The sequence below is a fragment of the Opisthocomus hoazin genome, chromosome 3 (genome assembly GCF_030867145.1).
Source record: "Opisthocomus hoazin isolate bOpiHoa1 chromosome 3, bOpiHoa1.hap1, whole genome shotgun sequence".
Classification (NCBI taxonomy): Eukaryota; Metazoa; Chordata; class Aves; order Opisthocomiformes; family Opisthocomidae; genus Opisthocomus; species Opisthocomus hoazin.
In genome coordinates this window covers 26,050,758-26,074,014 of record NC_134416.1, presented here as the reverse complement: position 1 = coordinate 26,074,014, position 23,257 = coordinate 26,050,758, and the positions used below count along the sequence as shown (strand labels likewise).

At 36.6% G+C, this 23,257-nt stretch overlaps 1 protein-coding gene across 7 annotated transcripts in view; it reads left to right on the top strand.

Annotated features, from left to right (window-relative positions):
• The window catches only part of VPS13B (vacuolar protein sorting 13 homolog B), a 482,877-nt gene that overhangs the window by 201,118 nt on the left and 258,502 nt on the right, over window positions 1-23,257 (top strand). For all 7 annotated transcript variants that reach the window (XM_075415801.1, XM_075415802.1, XM_075415804.1 and 4 more), the window contains exon 20: window positions 12,910-13,019. In XM_075415801.1, coding sequence (XP_075271916.1) covers window positions 12,910-13,019 — 110 coding nt within the window. The remainder of the gene's footprint in view (window positions 1-12,909; window positions 13,020-23,257) is intronic.

The window sequence follows — 23,257 nt, the reverse complement described above, 5'->3', positions numbered from 1 at the left end:
TGTTGAGAAGAATACATGCTTAGTTCTGTATCAACTAAATGATGTAAGAATTTTGAAACAACTAGTAAACATTAAATAACCATCTTCTTGTTCACTGCAGTAGAAATAAACTGCACAAACCTTGGTTTTGTTTGTAGTTTTGTGCATTAATTTCTGACGTGAAAAGGCTAACAGTTACTTTTTCTGCTTGCTGCATTGAAGGCTCACAACTTTATTTCAGGCAGAAGAATAAAGCAACTTTTATAATAAACTAGTTTAGCAATCGGTATCTTAAAGGGTATTATGAATGCTATCTTTAATTGATTTTTTTTAAAAAAATACTTTATGAATTTTATACTGTACTGTGCCATGAAGATTTAAACACTACCTTTAGCTTGATCCTTTGCTTTTATACCATATATATGACCTGTAAAGACATATTTTTATTATTTGTCTATAGGTGATCATGGTAACATTCATTATATTATTACAAAAGTTATTTCAATAATTCAGAATTTTTGTTAGATTTACCTGGGAACCTTTATCTCTGTGAATTGGAAGATTATTTCAATTTTTTAAAAATACGTAAAAAATATTCTAAACTACTCTCAGTAATAGGAAGAGATGGTCAGCAGTCTGCTCCAGTATTACCTGTGTTAGTGCTTTCTGTTGGATCCTTTTTATGGCATTTTTGACATTAGTTGCTTTATCTCTGTAAAAGAACTGTGATTGGCTTTCTCTTGCCCGGCTAAGATTCTTCTTTAATCTGTATCTGCAACATTCATAGTGAACCGTCACCATTGTCTGTAGAGTCTGAATTACTGTACATTTCTAGTAGCATAAATGCTAGATTAGGAAGTCACCAAATTAAGAGGACAGGTCATATCAATTCCTCTTTGTAACCAGTATATATTAAGCTGTTCTAGAAGGGGATAAAATTGATACCAGTAAAGGTGCAATTTTACATTTTGTAAAGAGATGACTGAATCTGCTATTAACAGAGTAATTGTTTATTTCTAGGTTTTGTGTTTATTTACAAGAAGATTATACAAAGGAAAGCTATTTATTTTGTTGAGTTTACTAGTATCCCAGACGAAAGTTAGAGAAGTAACAGACAGAATTAGAGGCAAGGAAACCAGATTGCAGTATATGCATTCAGTATGCGGATATGTAAATTCAGTGAGACTTTTAGGCAATTTCACAATATGCAGCAACAGGGCATTTTTCCTTGGTATTTACACTGTGTGGGAATTTTTCAATTAGTAGCACACTGCATATCTTGGAAAAAGTCCTCCAGCATGTGATGTAGTTAATTTGAAATCTCTTTTCTAGAATCTCTTCCAGCTGCAGTGCATTCCCAAGACTTTCTGAAGCTGGCTCTCGTCCTGTAGGTGTGAACAGAGTTATTTCCACATCTGAGATGTCAGCTAGTCTATGCCTGTTTGTGTCTTGGTACAACCATTTCAGTATATGTGGAGATGCTTATCTGTTCTCTCTCCTTTCTTACATGTAGGCTTCATAAAGTGAGGAAAGGTTTTTGGTTTTATATGATAGGTGTAAGTCTCTCAAAATGATACTGCAAAGCTCAAAACCAAATTATCTTTAATGGACTTGTGGAAGATCATTCAAATTTGGAGTGAAGTTAATATGATGTTATTAAGTTTAACTCTAAAATGTAATTTTCCTTGTTTGTGTAAATTGAGCATAGATTTAATGAAACAGGTTTTTTATGTGTGTATACTGTCATTCACAAATACAGGACACTTTTGAAATTATTGCCTGCGCAGGTGTCAGCTGCCAAAAGGACCAGGATCGACTGTCCACTAGAAAACCTGCCCATTTTATGTTCCCCATATCTAAAACCTGTATTGCTTTCCCAATAAGTAACCAAGCACTACAAATTTCATTTCTTTCAAATTTGTTAATTGTTTTTTGGTTTTTTTTTTTTGAAGAATATGTGTGTTTTCAACTTGAGCCTTGTGTATCAAGTTTCTGCTGGAGTTCACATATTTTTTAAAAAAGAAAAGTTTATCGTAGAACTGCTTGTGTAGCTTATCTTGTAGTGTCGCAACTTTGACAGTGTAACAAACTGTGGCTATTTTTATTCTGGCTCATTGTTTGGCAACTCATATGCTATTTATTGCAATCTTTAATCACTTGTGTAGAGCATGAAGTCTTATTAAGCAGTATAAAGGAATATATGAATTAATTAGGATTTTCTGTTTAGAAGATACATAGTTTTCTATTCTTCCTCTGCTTACACTTCTGCTATAGAAAAGCGTAACTTTACATGGAATTTCTACCCTAAAGATTGCTTGCCTTACTAAATTATTTTCTTATTCTTCAACCTCTCTGTCTGTGGGTGTATTCTTTTGAGCACCTAAGAAATTGCTTGAAATCATCTGTGTGTTCCCTGTTGCCTCTGAGAAGCTATAATGTTGAAGGAAAAAGAAACAGAAACCGTAGCTGTATATTATTCGAATTAACTTCTAAGAGAAGGCGCATGAGGCATCTACTGCTGAAAAGATTTCAGTTTTATGACTTACAGTGGAAGACCAGTTGGTATCCATAGTCACAACATTACAAAAGTTCAGCTGCTGAAGAAGGAATGAAAATAGCTCCCATGGTGCCCTGTTGCCATAGGGGAAGAATCCTGTGGCAGTTCCCAGAGGAATACTGCTTGAGAAATTGCAAAACAGAATTTTGGCAGACGATAGTGAGGTGTTTATAAACACAGAAGGTGAACTGTATTAAGAAACTTTTTGGCAGTTTTCAGAGCATATGCTGGTTTTAGTTTAAAACCCGTGTTATAAAAGTAACAAACTGAAGATTGTATTGAAAATCACTTAGGAGATATATTTGAGGCATTGCTTGTTTTAACTATATCGTTAGTTCACAAACTTCCCGTAGAGTTGTGTCACAATAGCAGAAAAGGTGTGGCAGCACTCTACCAATCCAATCATAGAGAAAGGGAGGATGCAGTCCTGGTATCAGTGTGCTTATATATGTTGTGATGCACAGTTAACTACCTACAGATCATAGAAATCATGGTTTTTAAACTGGATATAGTAAAACTGCACTCTGCTGTTTTTCATGGTAGAAAAGATGAGAGAGCTCATTAGGCGTTATTGTAGCTTGGTTAATGGTGATACGTTTGGATTGTGACTGATATTATTCTCTACGTTGAGAGAAATGATGGTATGTGTCCTCTCTTCCCTGCTGGGACACAGGTGAAATCAAATATTCCAGCAAAGATGTGTTTCCCGTGAGTTCAGACCCTTGGAGCAGACCTCAGCTATTTTCTACTTTTTTGAGCTGAATTATTGATAATTCTGATGTCATCTTCCTGGCTGTTTTTCTGGGCTGAGAATTAGCCAGTATAATGTCTTTGTTATGAAGTGAAGGGGAAATCTGACCTTTAAAGACAAAGGTAAATCTGCACTGTTTTTCTGATGTCCTTCTGCCAGTATCTCTGACTTTACAGGTGCTCCACAAGTCTAGGACTATATGACTAATCCTTTCAAACCCAGTGTTTAAGATAGCTTTGAGACTTCTACTCTGTTTCTCCAGTGTTTTCTTGGCCCATATGAGCTATTCACCTAGAACTCTGGAAGTCTGCACCCTGATCAGCCATGCTCTAAACCATCTTGCAGTAGGTCAGATAGATCTTGATCATTTGTCCATCAGAATGCTTTAGTTTCAGTTTTAGTCCACCATCTGACTGGTACAGTTGTTTGATTCTCACTGTTCTTGCACTTGTGTTGTTCTGCAAGGAATAAAAAATTGATTTAGTAGAACAGACAGTTTCAGGCTTTCACTTTCCAAGAAAACAGTCGTCCTGATAGCCAGCATTCCCTCAAAGAGGGCTGAGAATGCCCATCTGCAGGTAGAAGTTTTTGGACAAAGCTCCTCCATAAGCAATTGCAAGATTTTATTCAGCAGTCACTCTGTCAAAACATTATTTCCCTTGCTCACTTGCAAGAGATCTTTGTGCACTGACATGTGTTTTCTCAGTGGCTTGCCTCTCCGTGGCCCTTTGGCCTTCAGCTGGAGCTCTCTGTGCAGCAGTTTCTGTGTGGAATTTGGAGGTTTTTTTAATCAAACCGTGCTGCAGGATTGTCTACAGTGATTAGAACTCATTTGTTGCGTATCTGGAGACTCCGGTATCTTCATCAATTAATGTCTGTAAACACTGTGTAAAGTGCATCTACTGCTGGTACTTACACATTTGTATACATACTTACCAACAGCAATGCAATCATAGAAATCTACAATGAGTACTGCATTTGGAAAAGAGGTTCTACTGCTGCAGTTTGCCTAAGGCTCTGAGGTCCACATCCAGGTGGTTTGGACCTGGAGTCATTCAAAACCCATTTGCTTTGGGGTTGACTATAGTAAATAGGCAATTATTTAAAAATGAAGACAAGAAAATTACTTAACCAGTAAGTGAAATTCAAGATACGCATGTGTATACATTTTTATTTCTGTGCTCTCTGCTCTGGGATTTGGAGAATGTATAATGCTTTTGGCATGGAGCATAGAGTGAATCAGGGAGCATAAATACTGAGTGAATGGTATTGTGAAACAGAAATTTCCAGGTTTGAATGCTTATAACTGACCGTTTTGACTGACCAGAGCTGCATGCTGTATTCTCAGTATCTGTGTATGCAATGGCTTTATGGAGTGGTATAGATGATATTTTCTGTTTTATTGCCTGTTCCTTCCTTCCTACAGAACACTGAGCTAACACTTGCTTTGAGTAAACAGAAATCTTGTTTTCTGAGTCAAAGCAGTCAGCTCAGTTATCAATTTCTATGTAAAGTTAAGATATGAGGCAGTGATACCAGTAGGAAAAGTGTATACATCTGTATTGAGTCAGGTGGGATACTTTGGGAGTTCTTCGGTCAGCCCTGATCTTGGTTGCCCTGGATAGCTCAGCACAGTTGCACTGCATTAATCTCCTGGAATGTCTTGGACAGTGCAGGTCCCTGCCAGACTCTACCTTCTTCCATAGTGAAAATTACCATGTTTTCCTGTCACTGTTTCTTTTCTTCTAAATAATTTATCCAATCTCAAATTATTTATCTATTTCTCTCTTATCCCTTACAGGTAGCATTGTTTCTTTAAAAGCCTTTGATGAAACACCTTGTGGAATTTGTGTAAGAAATTCCAGTAGACTAAATCTGCTTTGTCCTTATGCTTGTTGATTCCTTAGGAGAACCCTAGGTTTGAGCCATAGTATTTCTTATTTTGTAATTAAATTTGTTCACATTTTTGTTATAGAATAGAATATGATACAAAAGTAGTACTAGACTCCTGAGATCAAATGAAAGAAGGGATTTGCTGCCCTATTCCTCTCATTTCTAATCTCAGTCCATTAAATATAGGAATTAACAAAGTTTTTGTGTAACAAAAAATATACATATAAACATTTAATTTCTAGTCTGCTTGAGAAGATGTCTGTTTTCAGTAGTTCATCAGAAATCCGTTCCATGGAATTACTGCATTTTACAAGTGAGACTAAAAGTCCTTGTAATCTTAGAAATAGCGACCACAGCCTTTAAAGTAGGATTGAGGAGGTCTTAGCCAAGTAGAGCAAACAAAAAATTAGGAAAATAACATCACAGTTTCTTCAGAGCACTGGATAAATTTTTACTTTAATGGAATGTACAGTCTCCTCTTGATCCATAGGAGTGAGTAACTGTGAGTTGTTCTGGTTCCCTACGGAAAATGAAAAGAAACAGCCTTGAAATTACAACACGTATTTAAGTTCTTTTGTTGCAGAGCTAAACAAGCTAAATTCTCAAACCTTTGTTAGCATTTTGCAAACCTGGTCAGGTATGATCAAGTTAGTGTGGTTTATGGCATTAGATAGAGGTCTAAGCAGTCTTAGACATATAGCTGTGGTGGTATCAGATACAGAGCAGAACTGTTGGTAGCCTGAGAGCTAACTCTCTTACGTGTGAAAGTATCGTGATGCTAGCAGAGCAGATCTTACCCATGAAGTATCATAATAAAAACACTCTAAAGACTTAAGAGTTAGATTGATAATCAGATTTATAACATCAAATGTTAGATAGCTTTCTAGTGGGACTTTGGGGAGGGAAAAAGACAAAGGGACCAGACTTTGGTAGATACCTTTGTAAACTGAAGTGATTAGCTGTAAGCACTACTGATTTTCTGCATACCTGCTTGCACAGTGCTGTCTCCAGTAACAGTCTCTCTGGAGTCAGTTTGGACCACCCTGTTTTCTGGGTGGAAGTGTAACTCTCTGGGCAACTCGAGCATTGTATTTCCCCCCAATTTCTTTTTTTGATGAATAAAACACCAGGTGTTCTAAACACTTAATGTTTTCTAAAATGTTCATATCATTCACTCACTGACAATATGGTTTCAAAGTCATTATAATAACCCTTGCTTTCTATCTGTATAGTCCTTTCTGTCAGTTGAATTTAGAGGTCCTCATTCTTCTTATAGTTACAGAACAGTACATGTGATGGTTAAATAGGTAAACAGGACCTATAGGTGAACACAAGGAAGTGATACTTGAATGAGACATTCTTGAATTAAAAACCTAGAAATTAAAGAAGAGATGCTGTGCAGCTCAGCATAGGAATATTATTGTTGTGTTTTCATAGAGGCGATTCAGTAATCATCCAAATAAAGCTGACATTTCTGTCTACTACAGCTGCCTACACATTTCCTACTTTTCATGATTGCTGTTGCTTGTTAAACTGTTCCCCTGAACCCACATCACCATATTGTCTAAAGGAAATTTAAGTTTTGCTCAAATGAGTTCTGGAAAACAAAGCAGCCTTTCAAGATACTTTCTTTTTAAAATAAAAAAAAAAAAACATGTAGCAAACAAGTCAAATATTAATTTTCTAGCATTTTTGTGAAAACTTGAATCTCAGCATGTCATAACATTTTTCCTCAGTAAGACAAAATTCTAAATGGACTCAATTCCATTCTTAACATCAAAGGGCAGAGATGATACGAAATGAGTAGTTCTCCACACCTTGATTTGATAGACCTTCCTTCAGATTGATTTGCAGAAATGTGGCTCCTTGTACTTTAGAAAAACACCTGGCATACAGCCCTTTGTGTTAACCATTTCATTCAGCAATTTTGTGTTTTTCCGCATTATGTTACATCTTTGAATATAGTTCTATGTTATAATTTCGTAATTCAGCATTTGTGAGTATTTGGGTGTGTCTGTTGATGGAGATACAATGTTTCTTTTCTTTAACCCTAGCAATGGCTTATCAGAATGCTCAACTCAAATTAGGCCTGTGTGATTTAAGGTTGTGATTAACACAAGTCATGCCTCTATATTTATTTTACCTGCTAATTATGGTATGTACTTAGCTGTGGCACATAACTTTAACATCTGAATTCTGTCCCTGGGTCCTGCTGTCCTGCTGTGTGATTTAATAACTTCACTATTCTGCCTCACTTTCTCTGTTTTTAAAATAAAAATAATGATGCTGACCTCTTTTGTTTCAGCGCTTCATGCTTTTCTGCTATAAACCTCACTAGGAGAGTTACAAGGTCATGACAGCAGTAGAAGTACATTCTTACTGAATGTTTCCAAAGATCAAAAGCTTTTTTTTTTTTTATTTTAATAATAGTGTTAAAATACTGTGGTGTGTGTGTGCTTGAGCAAAGGCTAGCTGTGGTATGAAACAACTGTGTTTGATATTACAGACCAATGCGCCTTAGTTCATGGGAAAATGTTACCCCACTACTTCTGTTTTAATTAAATATTCCAATATTGGTTCAACCAGCTAAACTAATTGATCTCAGAGTTGTTTTAAGCACTTGGCGAATGTAAAACTCTATGAAAGTACAGTAGACCTGGAGATTTTTCTCTGAGATAAAATTGGGATAATATTTACCTAAAAGGTAATCTGTAATCATTCAAGTCAACCTTGAATAGGGAGGCATGCAGATATATCTTTCAGTAGTTAGACAAAATTTATTAACTTATTGTAGCTGCTATAATGTAAAAATAATTTTTCACAATCACATGAATTTTGATGTAGGTTGAAATATCTGGTTCCCTTGTGTGACTCAGCAATTCAGGGTGAAATGCAGAACTCTTGTCTCTTAGATAAACTGATTATTTTGCAAGGCAATCATATTGGCTTGTCATTGATATTTCAAAGTGGACTACAAGGTTGCACATTTAGTTTTTATACTGTGTGACTGCAATCTCCAACTCCTACTTCAGCTCTCATTCTTCAGCTTGGGATGTGACTGAAAATGGCTGTGGTGCCATGGGATAGCTAATTGGTAAAGCCTGTTTGGAATGTGGGTAAGCGAGCCATTTTGGCAGTAAGCAGAGTAGTAAAGAGCACTCTTTTTCCCTTAGCTGACTCCCAGGCTAAAATTAAACAGAGTTAGATATTTCTACATTAAGTGATTTACAATGCATCTGTTCTGAGTCAACTAGCAGAAAGAACTAATTACCTATATGCTTTTATGAAAAAAGAGCTCTTCATTTGGATGTAATATGCAGATCTCCATTTTTATATTACGCCTTAGTGGAAATGCTCTTCAAAACAGTAAGATAATAAGTAAAAAGATTATTTCTTCTTTCTGTTATTCTGTAAAATAATTTGGTACTGAATTAATGATGCTAACTCAGCCTGTGTCAGCACCTGCTTATCATTCATATGTCCTGAGACATCTAGGAGTCATGAGCTCAGTGCTAAAATAATTCATCATGCAGTTTATATAGCAAGATGGTGTAATGTTTTCTTTAGTTACCTAGTTACTAAAAATAAACAAAACTTGTCAGAATTAGTTTTTATTGTAGATCGTTCTTTTTGTTCGTATTTGTGGTCCCTCCCTGACAGAAAGTGTACATTAACTGCAACATGAACTTCAGTTTCCTGTAAAGGTTTTTCAGTTCATTTTACAGGGGAGTATCTAAAATGTTTTAGCGAAAGTTTTTACTGGAAATAGCAATATAGATGTGTTTGGACACTGCGTACACACAGAGCGCAGAATTTAGAAAGATTTCTGCCAGGGTGATCCTTTATTGTTGCAGAGACAAAATACGTTTTTCTGCACATAAATAGCAAGGCTGCTTCTCAATGTCTAGTGCGTCATAGTGTGTTACTGTTATTGTGTTAAATGTTGAGTTTCAATAAGTAAATTTGTGATTGAGCTATTACTGTCTACTCTTCCTAGTAAATCTGTTTTCACCAAAATGTTGGGAGTGACTCGGTAACACAAAGTTTACTCATTTATGAGGTTCTTATATCTCCAAAGACAGCTGGTTTTGCCAAGTGTTGCCACCTCCCTTTTCCTTCCCAAAGTGCTCATTCACCTCTTCATTCCTCTTTCACCGTCCCGCTGCCTTCATCCTTTTCTTCCATCTCTGTGATATTTGAAGCCATCTCCCGTTCTTTCATCACTGCTGAGCATCCCTCAGCACCACCACTGCTGCTCGACTCTGCCCCGTTTCACCTATACTGCCTTTACCTCTGGCCTCTTTTCTCTGCAGCTGCATCCTGCAGGTGTCCTCTTCACCTCACCAAGGTGCACCGTATTCCCTTTTTGTCCCACTTATTACGTGCTTGAATTTCCCTTTTGAAGGAGAGGGCAGGGCTGGAGCCCCAGGCTCGCCACTCCTCTGCTCCCTGCTCCTCCAGCAGCCTTTGCTCAGCCCTTAAGGCGGGAGGAGGTGGCGGCAGAGCCAGCCCAAGCGCAGGAGACCCCAGGTTATCCTCTGTGGGTCCCCCAGCCCCTTGGGAAGACGAGTGCTGGTGCTGCAGCTGTCATGGTCCGAGGAAGCTTGTCAAGAAGCTCGTCCGCAGGGTGAGAGTGCCAAGCGCAGCTGTGCTCTGCTGTCTCCTGCTCGTCGTCCTCCACCGCCCGCCTGCAGCCTCCCTTGGGTGCGTTCGTTCAAGACAGAGCCGAAAGCTGCGGAGAAAAGAAGGTACTTGCCCAAAGTGCACCTGGCAAATGACACCATGACTTTGAGGAAGTTGTCAAGTGTTCAAAAATTATGTGGTTTTGGGTTTGATTTTTATTTTTCAAATCATTTACTAGATAGATGTAATAGATAACTCTGGCAAGAACTGGGATCTGGAAAGGAAACCTAGTATGGTGTGGGACTAAGGTCTGTTTTTTCTGAAATGTAAATTTAATTAAAAGGGGAAAAGGGGAGGGGAGAAAAGAAAGTTCACCACAATCTTAATGAAATCCAGGAAACTCCAGCATTGCGTTTTGACAGAGACAAAATAGCAATTAATTTTTTGCTTCGATGTGTATGGAGTCCATTGCCAACTTACAGCTTGGTCTTAACATCAGTGATATCTTACTTGAAGACTGGGGGTGGTTCTTATTTCTTGACATGAAAACACACATGTAACACACATTTAAGAGGGTTTGTTTTTTGGGAGGGGGAGGCAAATCTGAGAAACTTTTCTTTGTCTACAGTTATTCTGAAGACAGCTGTTACACAGGAAACAACTTTACAAAGGTGATTAAACTGCTCTTTGAGTGTAGTGGCTGAGTAGTAAATACGGCAGTAAATTTCAGTAATTCAGTGTGGCAGAAGTGGCTTGGTAGGAGGCCAAAGTTACCTGACAGTCAAATTGAAAGGCAAATAATATAATTGCTCATCTGACTACTTGTGCTGGCGTTTTTTTTTGTTTGTTTGACAAAAGACAACTGGAAAAATAAACTATTTTGCTCTTTGTTCTACCTTGGAATTTTGTGGGATTGTGCTATTGTGACTTTACTGAAGTGAAAAGATAGTTTCAGTTCAAAGCATGACTGAATTGTGTTGAACTTCTTAGTTTTAGCTAATTTTTTGCAGTAATCAAGAAACTAAATTCAATAACTGGCATCATGTGCTACAGTAACACTTTATTTTTTTTCTTTTCAGGAGTCTGTTATAAATGTGGGATTTTTTGTTGACTTTGTAGGCTGACTTTATTCCTCACTCTTTGGGAGGTCTCCGACTCCCACTTGTCATATCGCATATACATTAAATCTTTCATGAAGTATTGCTGGCAACAGGCGGTATCTCTTAAAGATGCAGGGTTCTTTTATTTTGGCATCTAAGTATCTTATAAAAGCTAATGACTGTAGTGTAGACTTTATCAATCCTTGGTTACCTTCTGCTTCCTTTTTGTAGTCTGCTCCAGATCCTGCTGCAAGGCTTATTCACTGCTCTTCTTACTTGCATGTTACCCCTTTATGCTCGATGTTGGCTTTGCCTTAAATTGCAGATTTATTTCTAAGGTTTATTACTGACATTTAAAACCATCAGATCACATAGACTAGTCTGTGTATAGGAGTTCCTCACAGTGTGTGTTTCACTTCCCAAGCCTGTGCTAGGTGGATGATTTATCTTTGTGTATTTCTTGATTGTCATTTTCCCATTGTACTCATCAGGCTTTGCTTGCATCGCCCCAGGTTGGTGGGTCTTCTGCCATTTGCATTTCAGCTGGTCTTAGAATTTTGTTATGTACAAAAAACTCATAACTTACCTCTTCTTTTCAGTTTACAATTTTGGTGATGCACTATGTGTTTTGAGGCATATGTTTTTGCTTGTTTTTGGAAAGCACATTGAATTGTGAGACAAGCTATTTGAATTTATTATTAAATTCAGATTGCTGCCTAATTATATTGTATTCTGCAGAGTAAATATCATGGTATATATTGCTTTAGGAACTGTGATTCTTTGAATTATAGAACTACTGTAATTGTCTAGAATTTGTTGCTGGGACCTTCCAGTAACCAGGATTTCTGTTTTGAATTTATTTCATTATTTATTTCATTATTTCATTCATTTGTTGTAAAATTGCAAAACCTATGTGAAAAGATGACTACCTATTATTACTTGCCACACTTTTTCAATATAATTGATGCCTTTGTATTATATTAATCCATTTGATTCTGAGTTTTACAGCTCTGTAATTAAGTTCTGCTGCAACAGATACTTTATCTGTACTATTAAAACAAAAACCCCACTGAATTAATACATCACATTTTAAATGCAGGTTTAATGGAAAGAGTGCTTCATAAATTTGGTTTTAGAGTGCATGGCTTGAAGTATATGCTAAGATTTTTGGATCCTGAGAACAGTTTTTCTCCTGTTTTGAGTCTTAATGTTTCCCATGTAAGTTTTTCTTTACAAGCATAAGAAAACTAGAAGTTTACTTCTAAGAAATGAAGATACAGTAGCCCTATCTTGTAATCCTCCGATTTTATAAGTGAGATTCAGGAAAATAAGATAATTGTATAACTTAGGATAAAATCCTAAGAGCTCACAGTACCAAGACTGCCAACATTGGCAGAATTCAAATATTTGCCTTATTTTGTTTAACTAGTCCACTAAATAATACTCATGACCACATTTACATGAAGAATGTTTGCCCTGAGCAGCTTTGGGCAGAACGCTAACCCAAAGTAGACCTGACTTTATTAAGAACCCACTGTCCTAGACCAAGTTCTTCATTGAGGTTTGGGGAGGGTCATGCATTACATTCTTCTCTTTCTGTCCAGGGTCTTATGGACTCGTTTCTTGCATAATGCTATTGTTGGCTGAGAATCTGAGGAAGGTTGTTGTGTATAATCAGTTAAACACACAACTTTGAAAACAAGCATTTTTCTTGGCAAAAAATTGTAATAAGCAAAATCAAAATGCAATTCTCTGCATTTTTTTGTGTGTGCGTCCGTAACATCGGCAGTGCTGGCAAGTTTCTCACTTTCAAGAAATTACAGAAGTTTATGTTTAATTATTACTCTTGATTGGAATTTAAAATAAATATGTATGTAAGTCCAATCCAAACAAAAGTCTGCATCAAAGATTATTTGTGTGCAAGAAAAATGAAATACATACATGGAGATTCTCTAGCAGATAGTTTATATTTTCTTTTCTTTTCTTTTCTTTTCTACAATGTATAGGTGCAGTACTCTTGTCCAGTGTACAAGGATTAGCAATTAATGTTGATCCAGTCCTGTATACTTGGCTTACCTACCAACCTCAGAAACGAGCTAGTAGACACATTCAGCAGGTATGTAGTTTTGGAGGGAAAGGAGTGGAGTGAGGGGAAACTTTCTCTTCCATATGTGCCAGTAATGCATTCTTGTTCCATGTATTGGGTTTGTGTCACCCTGTTCTTTGTAGTTTGCTGCACGTACTGTTGATCTTACTTTGAATTATGTAAAATGTTAAGTTTTTAATATAAAAAGTTTAATTTCACAATGTTTTCACTTATAATGTTTAATGAAAAGAATAGAGGGAATCTTTTTTCATGGTCACTGTTTAGGTTCAGTATTTTGCAACTAGTTTTAACTGTTGAGACTTTGTAAGCCTCCTGAGTCTGAACAGTAAATCATGTTTTAACCATTTGGGGTAGTCTATCAAATAATTGCATAATTTGTTATAAAATCACTATTTTTATTAAAATTCATTTTAGTAGGAGATGAGCCATACAATACATAACTTGACATAAGTGAATGCTGTAACAGATTCTGTGTACAATGTCAAGACACAGATTTGCACAGAAAGTGCTCAGAAGAGATACAAGAAGTTAAGGCTGTGGTTCTGTGTGGCACAGTGAGTTTTTTTACGTATTATTGACCTTAATTTTCATGTCCCATATTCCTGACCTGGAAAGAACACAGGTTTTGCCTGGTTTTAAACTTATTTTTAACTGTTGTTTGGCAGACTGGTAGAATATTCTAAAGCTTAAATTTGTCATAATTGATCAAATTAGTGGTCTGTGTAGCCTGATGTTCTGTCTCAGTTGTAAGTGGTCAGTTATTGAGTAGCTAATACAAGAATCTTTTGATATTTGTCTCGTAATTATAGAATACTGTGCACATCAGGGAAGTTTCATACTGGGCCCTTGAAGTGGGAGGATTAACATGGTCTGTAAACATTTCTGTTTCTTTTGTGTAAATGACCTTGTTAGGTAGTAACTGTCAAACATTAATTTGAGTCCTATTAAGCTCATTCTACACCAGCTCTATCTGAAAAACTTCATTGTGTGAATTGCTGCTTTGTCATTTTAATGACTTTACAGTGTTTTTAAATGTGTTAAGTTATTCTTCATTCCTGCATCATTACTGAAGCAGCACAACATTTTCTGGTGTACCTCTTTTTTTAAAACAGACCATTTATTTACTTTTGCAATACTCTTATGTATCCTTCCAAAATTAATTGAGTCTGGTCATTTCAAATGTTCGTATAAAAGTCTATCCTTAACATTAATGTATATAATCAGCTGAGTGATTAGAAAGATTTAGTGACTACATTAGGAAACTTATTTGTCCATGGTTTTGGATCACCAGTGGGCAAAATAGTTAACTAAATTGTGATTAAGTAGTTATTTTGTTATTTGCGTCATTACCTTATGCAGCATTCTATATTTTTTTGTCGTCTATTTCTAATTAAATTTACTGTATCACACATCTAATGTTATTGGCATTTGGAGTTGCTTAGCCATTTGAAATTATTTTAAATGTGAATTTATAAACCTAACTGTCAACATCAGACCAGTTTTGCTGTTAATGTAACCGTGATAACAGACTGCACATAATAATAAATATTACAATATCTGTAGTAGTTGTGAAGAAACTTTATATGAAAAGAAAATTATACCTGTATTAAACTATCCTTAACTATAGACTTTTTTCTTTATACAATACTGTAATTATCCTAGGATAAGGATTCTGTTGAAAGTTATGGCCTTGTGTATTACTTATTGGAAGAGGTTTCGTTTGTTACTGTAGCCTAATTTGTGTAACAAAACCAAAAATGCTCTGTACAACCTTCATAATTTTTGAACATTTACTGCAAGAATTGTAAGGCATGATGCTTTCAGGCAAGTGTTATGGTCAAAATGTTATTGATTGATAAAGCTCTTGTCTTCCTCTATTCTGACCATCAGTCTTACACAATTGCAACAGAAGATAATATGTCACTTTAGAAGTTCCTTGAGAGATTCAGAGATCTTGGATGTTAAGATGTTTTAAATTTTAATGTTTACTTGTAAAGGCTTTTTGCTCCGTCATTTTGAATAAGTCAGAGTCGTGAGTTTTATCTGAAGACACAGTCAGAAAATCTTCCAGTACGTTTGATCTGTGTACATGTTCTATGAAGTAATAGTTCAATGAAGTTAAATCAAATTAGTAATTTATTTGGGACCATGACTATAGCCATGTAAACTTCTGATTGCATACAGGATAGAGCTGGGACTGTCTGAGTCCCCACAGAGACAGGTATGCCTTTGAATACTGGAGCTTCTTCAGATTTGTTTGCCTTTTAACTATTACTCTGGGATTCTTAGGTTTATAATGCCAATTTGGTAATACATTTTTTTTTATATGTTTACGCACAGTGAGTATTTCAGTAATGTATCTGTGCTGGCGTGGTTTTGTCTGAATGCATGAAAAGTTAGAAATGTCAGAACATACTGAACTTTGTAAGCTGAAATGGGATAGGACAGAAATAAGCATAAAAGTAAATGCATTTCTACAAAACACATAAATTTTCAATTATTTTTCCATAAAGCCATGCTGTGTCTTCTTTAAGATAATTGTGATGAAGCCACCAAGAGATTTAATTCTCTTTGGCCTTGCTGAGATTTTATTCCACTGGAGCAGAACAATGAACGCCTGCTGTGTTGGGCTGTGGGGGTACACGCAGCCCAGTTGGGGACTACCCATTTTTGTTTATTACTGTTAGACTATTGCTAAACCTACCTCTGTCTGCACCTTGCTTACCACCAGCTAGTAATTGTAGAAGTAGTGTGATGGCTGAGGCCATTGTGTTACTTGGTTTGTATGGGTGTTACTCCTACACTTTCTCCCCTCCTTTACCCAGTGTGTCTGTTTTGTACTGTTAGGGTGTAAACTCTTGAACCGTGTTTACACAGTATAAATTACACTACGTCACATGTCCTGATATGTTCTTAGATCACGTCAAATGTGATGAATGATAAATGAGGATTTTAAAAGTCTGACTAAAGATAAACACCAAAAGCAGAGGGAGGCCATTTAAATGAAAAGTTAAGTTTGGCACAATAATCAATTAATCTAAACAGGTTCTTCGTATATTTTAGGCTAGAAGTAAAAGATTTTAAAATCTTGAGTATGAAGACTACAGTAAAGTTTTTTTACTGCTTGTGTTGTCATTAGAAGGTAATTTTCTAACTTGTTCCTGTATGGAATTTTATGTCATGTCTGACAACTATTTGCAGGAGAAGGGGATTGGACTTAGTGTTTATCTGAAGAAAATGTTATAATTTGGAAATTCACTGAATGTACAACCCTTCTGCCTAAGTTATGTTTCTGTATATTACACACATCATTCTTCTTCACATTTACTTTAATCTAACTTGAAAAAGAAAAGGAAATTTGGTGGTGGAACTAGTCTTTAATACTTCTGCATAATTTTTTAAATATGGTGGAATATTTGGTGCCAGATGCTTTCAGTGAACAGCATAGTAGTATATTACCTTTTTGTTACAAAGTGACAGCGTGTGCCAAAATGTGGCTGCTGTTCTGTATTTGAATAATGATCTGTGTGGTTGCTGTTGTGGCTGTATGGTCAGTGCTCTAGGGTAAATGGATGTAAATATAACTTATTTTTCTCTACCCATTCAGAATTTCAACATACATCTCTAAGTGTTCCATTGTCCCCTTTTAAGCACAGAAACGACGTGAACATTGCAGTCTAAAAATCCATGAGGCACTCTCAGTGCTTGAACAATCTCCATATTGCTTTTGAATTTCTCTCATGGCTGCTAGAAATATGAAGTGCATTTCTTAAGTTTCTTTGCTGAAGTGAAAGCCTTGTGTAAAATAAGGCTCTTCTGTATCTATCGTCTTGTCCATTATTGCTTCTTATCCAACTGGCGATATTGCACATAGGTCAGTATAATGGCATTCTGAGGGACATAACTGATTTTTAATCATGAGTAGTAATGCTTCTTATAAAATTTTGTTTGGCAGAAATTAAATAACAAGTCTATATATGCAAAACACAAACAAGCATAGCATGCTTTTGAAGCCCTTATTTTAATATGTTTGTTGCAAGTTTACAATTTATAAATTTTTTCAGTAATAAAAGAGGAAACTACTGAAATGGTTTGTAGTAGGAAGTTCTGCTGTATGTACACAGTATGGTATAATGTGCAGCATGTTTTTTTAAAAAGGTGATACGGCAAAGCCAATACTGCCTATGTTCATATCAGTCGGGAGTAGAATTAACATCTCTTTCTGAACTGAACTCAAGGCAGACTCTTTAGTTTTCTTATGTGTTAAGTCTGCAAAATCCTGTTGCTTATTACATTAAGTTGTACAAGGTCTTGCTCAATAAAGAGCCTGTTCCAGTGCTCAGTCACCCCCACAGTAAAAATATGTTTCTTTACGTTCAGAGAGAACCTCCTGTGTTTCAGTCTGTGCCCATTGCCATTGGGCACCACTGAGAAGAGCCTGGCTCCATCTTCTTTTCACCCTCTCTTCAGGTATCTTTATACATTGATGAGGTCCCCTGTGAGCCTTCTCTTCTCCAAGCTGAACAATCCCACTCTCTTGGCCTTTCCTCATGTGGAAGATGCTCTAGTCCCTTAATCATCTTTGTGGCTCTTTGGACTCTGTGCAATATGTCCATGTCTCTCTCATAGTGGGGAATCCTGAACTACATGCAGCACTGAGTAGAGGGGAAGGATTACCTCCCTTGACTCGCTGGCAATACTTTGTCTAGTGCAGCCCAGGATACCATTGACCTCTTTGCAACAAGGGCACTTTGCTGGCTCTTGTTCAAGCTGGTGTCCACCAGGACCTTTTCTGCCAAACTGTTTTCCACCTGGGCAGCCGCAGCATATGCTGGTGCATGAGGTTGTTACTCCCCAGGTGCGGGACTTTTCACGTCTCGTTGTTGAAATTCATGAGGTTCCTGTCAGCCCATTTCTCCAGCCTGTCACGGTCCCCCTGGATGGCAGCACAACCCTTTGGCATATCAGCCACTCCTCCCATTAATGAAGATATTGAACAGGATTGGGCCCCTTATGGACCCCTGAGGTACATTGCTACTTACTGGAGTTCAACTAGACTTTGTGCCACTGATCACCACCCTCTGGGCCCAGCCATTCAGCCAGTTTCTAGTCCACTGTCTGCTCATCCAGTCCATACTTCATGAGCTTCTGTGTGAAGATACTATGGGAGAGAGTGTCAAAGGCCTTACTGAAGTCAAGGTAGACGATACGCACTGCTTCCCCCTGCATCTACCAAGCCAGTCAATTCATCATAAAAAGTCATCAAATAGGTCAAGAATTACTTCCACTTGCTGAAACTATGCTGATTACTCCCTGTCACCTTCTTGTCATTCGTATGCCTGGAAGTGGTTTCCAGGATTAGTTGTTCCATCGACTTTGCAAGGATTGAGGTGATGCTGACTGGCATGTAGTTCCCTGGGTCTTACTTCCTGTCCTTCTTGAAGACAGAAGTGACATTTGTTTGCTTTCAGTCCTCAGACACGTCTCCCAGTTGCCATGATTGTTCAAAGAAAGTCGAAAGTGACCTTGTGGGGACATCTGCCAGCTCTCTCAGCACTTGTGGCTGGATCCCATGAGGGCCCATGGACTTAGATATGTCTAGTTTGCTAAAGTCTTTCCTGACCTGATCCTCTTCCACTGAGGGTACGTGTGCCTTGCTCCATCATTTCCATGGTCTCTGGGAGCTGAGATTCAAGGCTTGTCTTGGTAGTAAAGACTGAGGTGAAGAAGGCATTCAGTTCCTCAGCCTTTTCCAGTAGAAAAAGAAGCTCATGAGTTTCCTGACTTGGTATCAATGTGTATTCCCATACACAATGAAATATTTTAGCTGGCTCTTTTTTTGCTCTTTTGTCCTCCTACTCCTTTCCTTTTTTAAACTCAAGTGAACACAAGAAGTTAGTTAAGATTGCATAATACTTACACAATTTATACACATTTTAAAAATGTTAATGTCATGTCTAACAGCTCTGAATAATGTACAAAGAAAATACAGTTGTTTAGTGTCAGAAAAGGAAAAAAACCACAGATTGGTAACAGGGACAAAAAGGGGTAAGGAAAAGCTATTTGTTATCATGAGAGTGTTTTCACCTCATCATCAGCTGATGATCTTTCCAGAAAATCAGTGTAGCAAGTATTACGTGCTGCACCATTGGTAGATCACCTTTCCTGTTTGGAGCACTGCACTGTGTGTACAGTGTGCAGTAATCAACACCAGAAACCTTTGCCAGCTGATGGGTTAAAAACCATAAACCCAGAACACCCAAGACACAGTATATATTAAAGTGGCAGCAATTGTTGGAATTGATTTTGTCAAGTTATATTGGTTTATTCTTTAATAATTCTGAGCTGAAATAACTTGAGTCTTGGTGCAGAGCAAGGAATAAACTTTATAAATCAAAATGCTGTAACTAAGTTCAAAAATTATTTTTAAAATCCTCGGTTTTTGATTTGTAAGCTAGAGACATCTTAGATGTTTTAATTCAACACCTTCTGAACATCATGTCTATTAAGATATTTACACCAAATTGTTAGTTTAAAAGAAAAACCACAAAACCCAGAACTTGCTACTTAATATGTAAGTTAAAAAAGAGTGATTTTGTCATACCATCTTGTTATTAACCTATTATGTGATAATTGTAATGGTTAATGGATTGATTCCCAGTACTTGATTCTTAGTACTTAACATGGCAAGAATAAATTCAAAAATACACGTTTTTGTTTTACTCTCCTTTTAGTTCAAAACCTGAAGGTGAAAAGGTGAAAACAGGTGAAAAGCATTCTGGAGAAAGTTATTCAGTGGTAATTTTTTTTTGTACTGCCATTTGGTGTGTTATAACTATGAAATGGAAATACTAAGGTTTAATGATATTAATATTCATAAAAAATAGTGTGTTTGACACATGGGTAAATTTTTTGAATGTAAATGTTTTGCTCTTCAGATCCGTGTTTTAATAATCAATGCAATAAGAACTAATCTGATAAAAATGTAATTATTCTGCTTTATGTACAGTCTGTGTGGCTGCTGAAAGGAAAAGTAATATGAGCTAGTTACATTGCACTGCATCCATAGGTTACACATCAAAATCACGTATTTTACATTATCTGGGTGTTAAGAATAATCACATTTTTGGTTCCCTGAATTTGTTAGACTTTTGTGAAATGTGGTTTTGTTACTACCATTTTTTTCAGTAACTGGTAATAATCCATGAAGTTGGAGCAGTGAATTCAAAAGACATCTTACAATACTTGGTGATTGATGAACCTATACTAGATGTTAAGTAGGGTTTAAACTGGCACAGAATTTTGAGTTAATTTTTTAAAAAAATATTCTAGTATGTGTCAGCCATAATTGGTGTTCATAATTTTAAAATACTTAATATGAATTATTCTTGTAAAAGGTGTTATATGTGTAGCAGCAGTAGATGTGTTAGTATAGTATGTGCACCAGTTGCTTGCTTTCTGCTTTTTAACAGTTCTTTAACTCTTCATGTCTATAACATATGCTTAAACCCCTTGTGTTTCTTTGGTCTTGAAAGCCCTGTTGAAAAGAAACACTCTTAAACGCTTTATGAAAGGTTAATTCAAACAGAGTTTGGGAAGGATACCACTATAGAGAGTGACTTCTTGTACGTATGCTGTTTACTGCTTGTTAACATTGCCTCCCTATTAAAAAGCAAAACAAAGCTACATTTAGAGCCCTTATTTCTAGTAATTTAATATTTTATTTTGACTATTTTTTGAAGATTTTTTAGAAGTGGCTTGTTTTATTTTTGTAAGCCAGTGGAGTTTTTCATATATATATATATATATAGATATGTTTCCTCTCCTATAAAAGCCCATACTTAGCTTTGCACAGATAAATATTTGATGAGTTTTTTTTCTTTGATAAAAAATCCTTAGCTGTACTTTGATGTGAGACAGTCAAGTATGTGATACTGTTGCAGTGAATATATGAATGAGTGCATGTTATGTTTTGTTTTTTTTTTTCTTCAAATGCACATTACTGTAAAGGCTTCATGGCTTGTCAATACTTTCCTTACATTACTAATTTCTATGAAATAAAATTACTAATTTTAGTGAAGACTAAATTATCGAAAATGTGTAGCTACACATATATGTTGATGTATAATATAAATGGCTGCATATTTCTGTCATTTTCTTTGGCTGTTCTATATGCATGTGTGTTACTACCTAACTTAATGAGTATTTCAGTAATGCAGGAGATCTAAAACAAGCAGTGCAGGGAGAACATCCTTAGTTGTATACAGGAACAACTAAGGACAAGGCATTGCACCTCTTCCAAATTCATCATCCTTTATAGTACTGTAATGTAATACATGTCTACATGATTCCAAAATCCAAATTTCTCCTTTATTTCATGAACAGCTACACCATGGAAGATTGTGTGTCCCAATTCAAAACCAATAATTTTTCATCAGCTAGGTAGGTAGATTACAGAATTGGTTGTTAACAGTTCCATTTAATCAAGTTTTTTCCTTCAACGTTTTTCTCTGCTCATTTTCTCTTTTCTCTGCCATTCTCTTTGTAATTTCACTGTGTTATGAAATCCTTTCACTGCTATGTGGAAAGTTTATTCTGAGCTGAAGATATTATCAACTCCTGATGATATGCTTTGAGCAATTCTTCATTCAGAGGTTTGCACCAGGGATCTTCGGAATGTTTGCCTGAGATGAAATAATTTTATCATCATGACTTGGTCAGTAGACTCATGTAGAACAAGTAATTCCTCTAATTTGATCTGTCTTAGGATGACTTTTGGAATGTTGTAGATCTTTGTGTCTTTAAAAGCCAAACACTTCTGATAATGAATGGCAATGAATGAATGACACAATGTAAGGGTAAGTTTCAGTACCCGAATTAAGAATTTTTCCATGTTTTAGCAAAGTTGGCTGTTGAGGGTGGAGCTGTGTTGCCCTTCTTTAGTTCTAGTTTTTCTCTTCTACCTTGATAAGTAGCAGGAAAGGCTTTGATAAAACAGGCATGTTTCTGCGGTAGACATAATTATCTTCTTGGTGTGCAGAGATTTCTCAAATTATGATAGGTTTTGATTTCTGATATTACTTGCAGGCCAGAAGCACTGTTTATCCCTGTCAGGATGTCACCTCTTACCCTAGGGAATGCAATTAAGTTTCTGAAGGGTGTAGGAATGAAGTTACTGCTTACTTAAGGAACTGAAGCTACATAGGACTTGAACCTTGTATCTTCTACTTTCTGAGGCCCCTGGAAACTGCTGAGAGAATGCTTTCATCAGTTGTCAAAAATGTGAGGGTTGTTGGCTGACATCAGTTCAGCACAAAAGTTTTTAAAGATTACGGCTAATCAGCGATTGGTCTTTCATCCCAGCAGAGCACTTTTCTGAGCATACCTGAAATTCCTACCTGAAACAGTCACAGAATTTCATTTGAATTAGCAAGTACATCTGCCAGGAAAGAAAGTGCTTTTGTGACCCTCAGGGATTAGGCATGCCGAATCTTTTTAATTAGGAATTAATTTCATTTTAACTAATGTAATTTTATTAATTTTTAATTGGGAACTAGGCCTAATGTCTAGTTTTGTTTGAGCTCTCTGAAGCAATTTAGGTGTGTGCTTATATTATTAATCTCAGAAAGCAAAACAATGAAACATAATCACAATCGCTGCTTGACTACAATATCATTATGTTAGACTGTGTTGCAGGGTGGGCAAGGTAGATCCTCGTTGCCATCAGAGCTCATTCTGGCACAGCTTGGACGGTCTTGCAGCATAGGTGAATACTTTTCTCTGAGGCAGTGATTGCGTGACAGTGATCTTCAATGTTCACAAAACATGATACGTTGAGTAGAACTGCCATCTGTCCCCATTCCAAAGACTTCATAAATTTTTTTTCCGGGTTGCAAGCTACTGCACACGTACACACCGGTGTGTGTGCACCAGCATCCACCGTATGGGATAGCTGCGTTTGGTATCATTTCAAAGATGGCAACCCATGTCTGGGCTGAGGCTTCCGAATTCAACATCTTACAAGCCACTGCTTCCTTTAGTAATAATATTAAGTTCCTGTCTTGGAATATTCTTTTGCCTTTGGTTTGTTATGAGGGAGATGACTGTATAGGCATCCCTTGAATGAAAGTTACTTCTCTGCTCAGTTGGTCAAGTTTTCTTTAGAACGCATTTCTCGTGTTCCCAGATCTGCCTGAATCCGCTTAAGCCTTGCGCTTGTAGGAAGTTGTAATGCAGAAATAAAATAT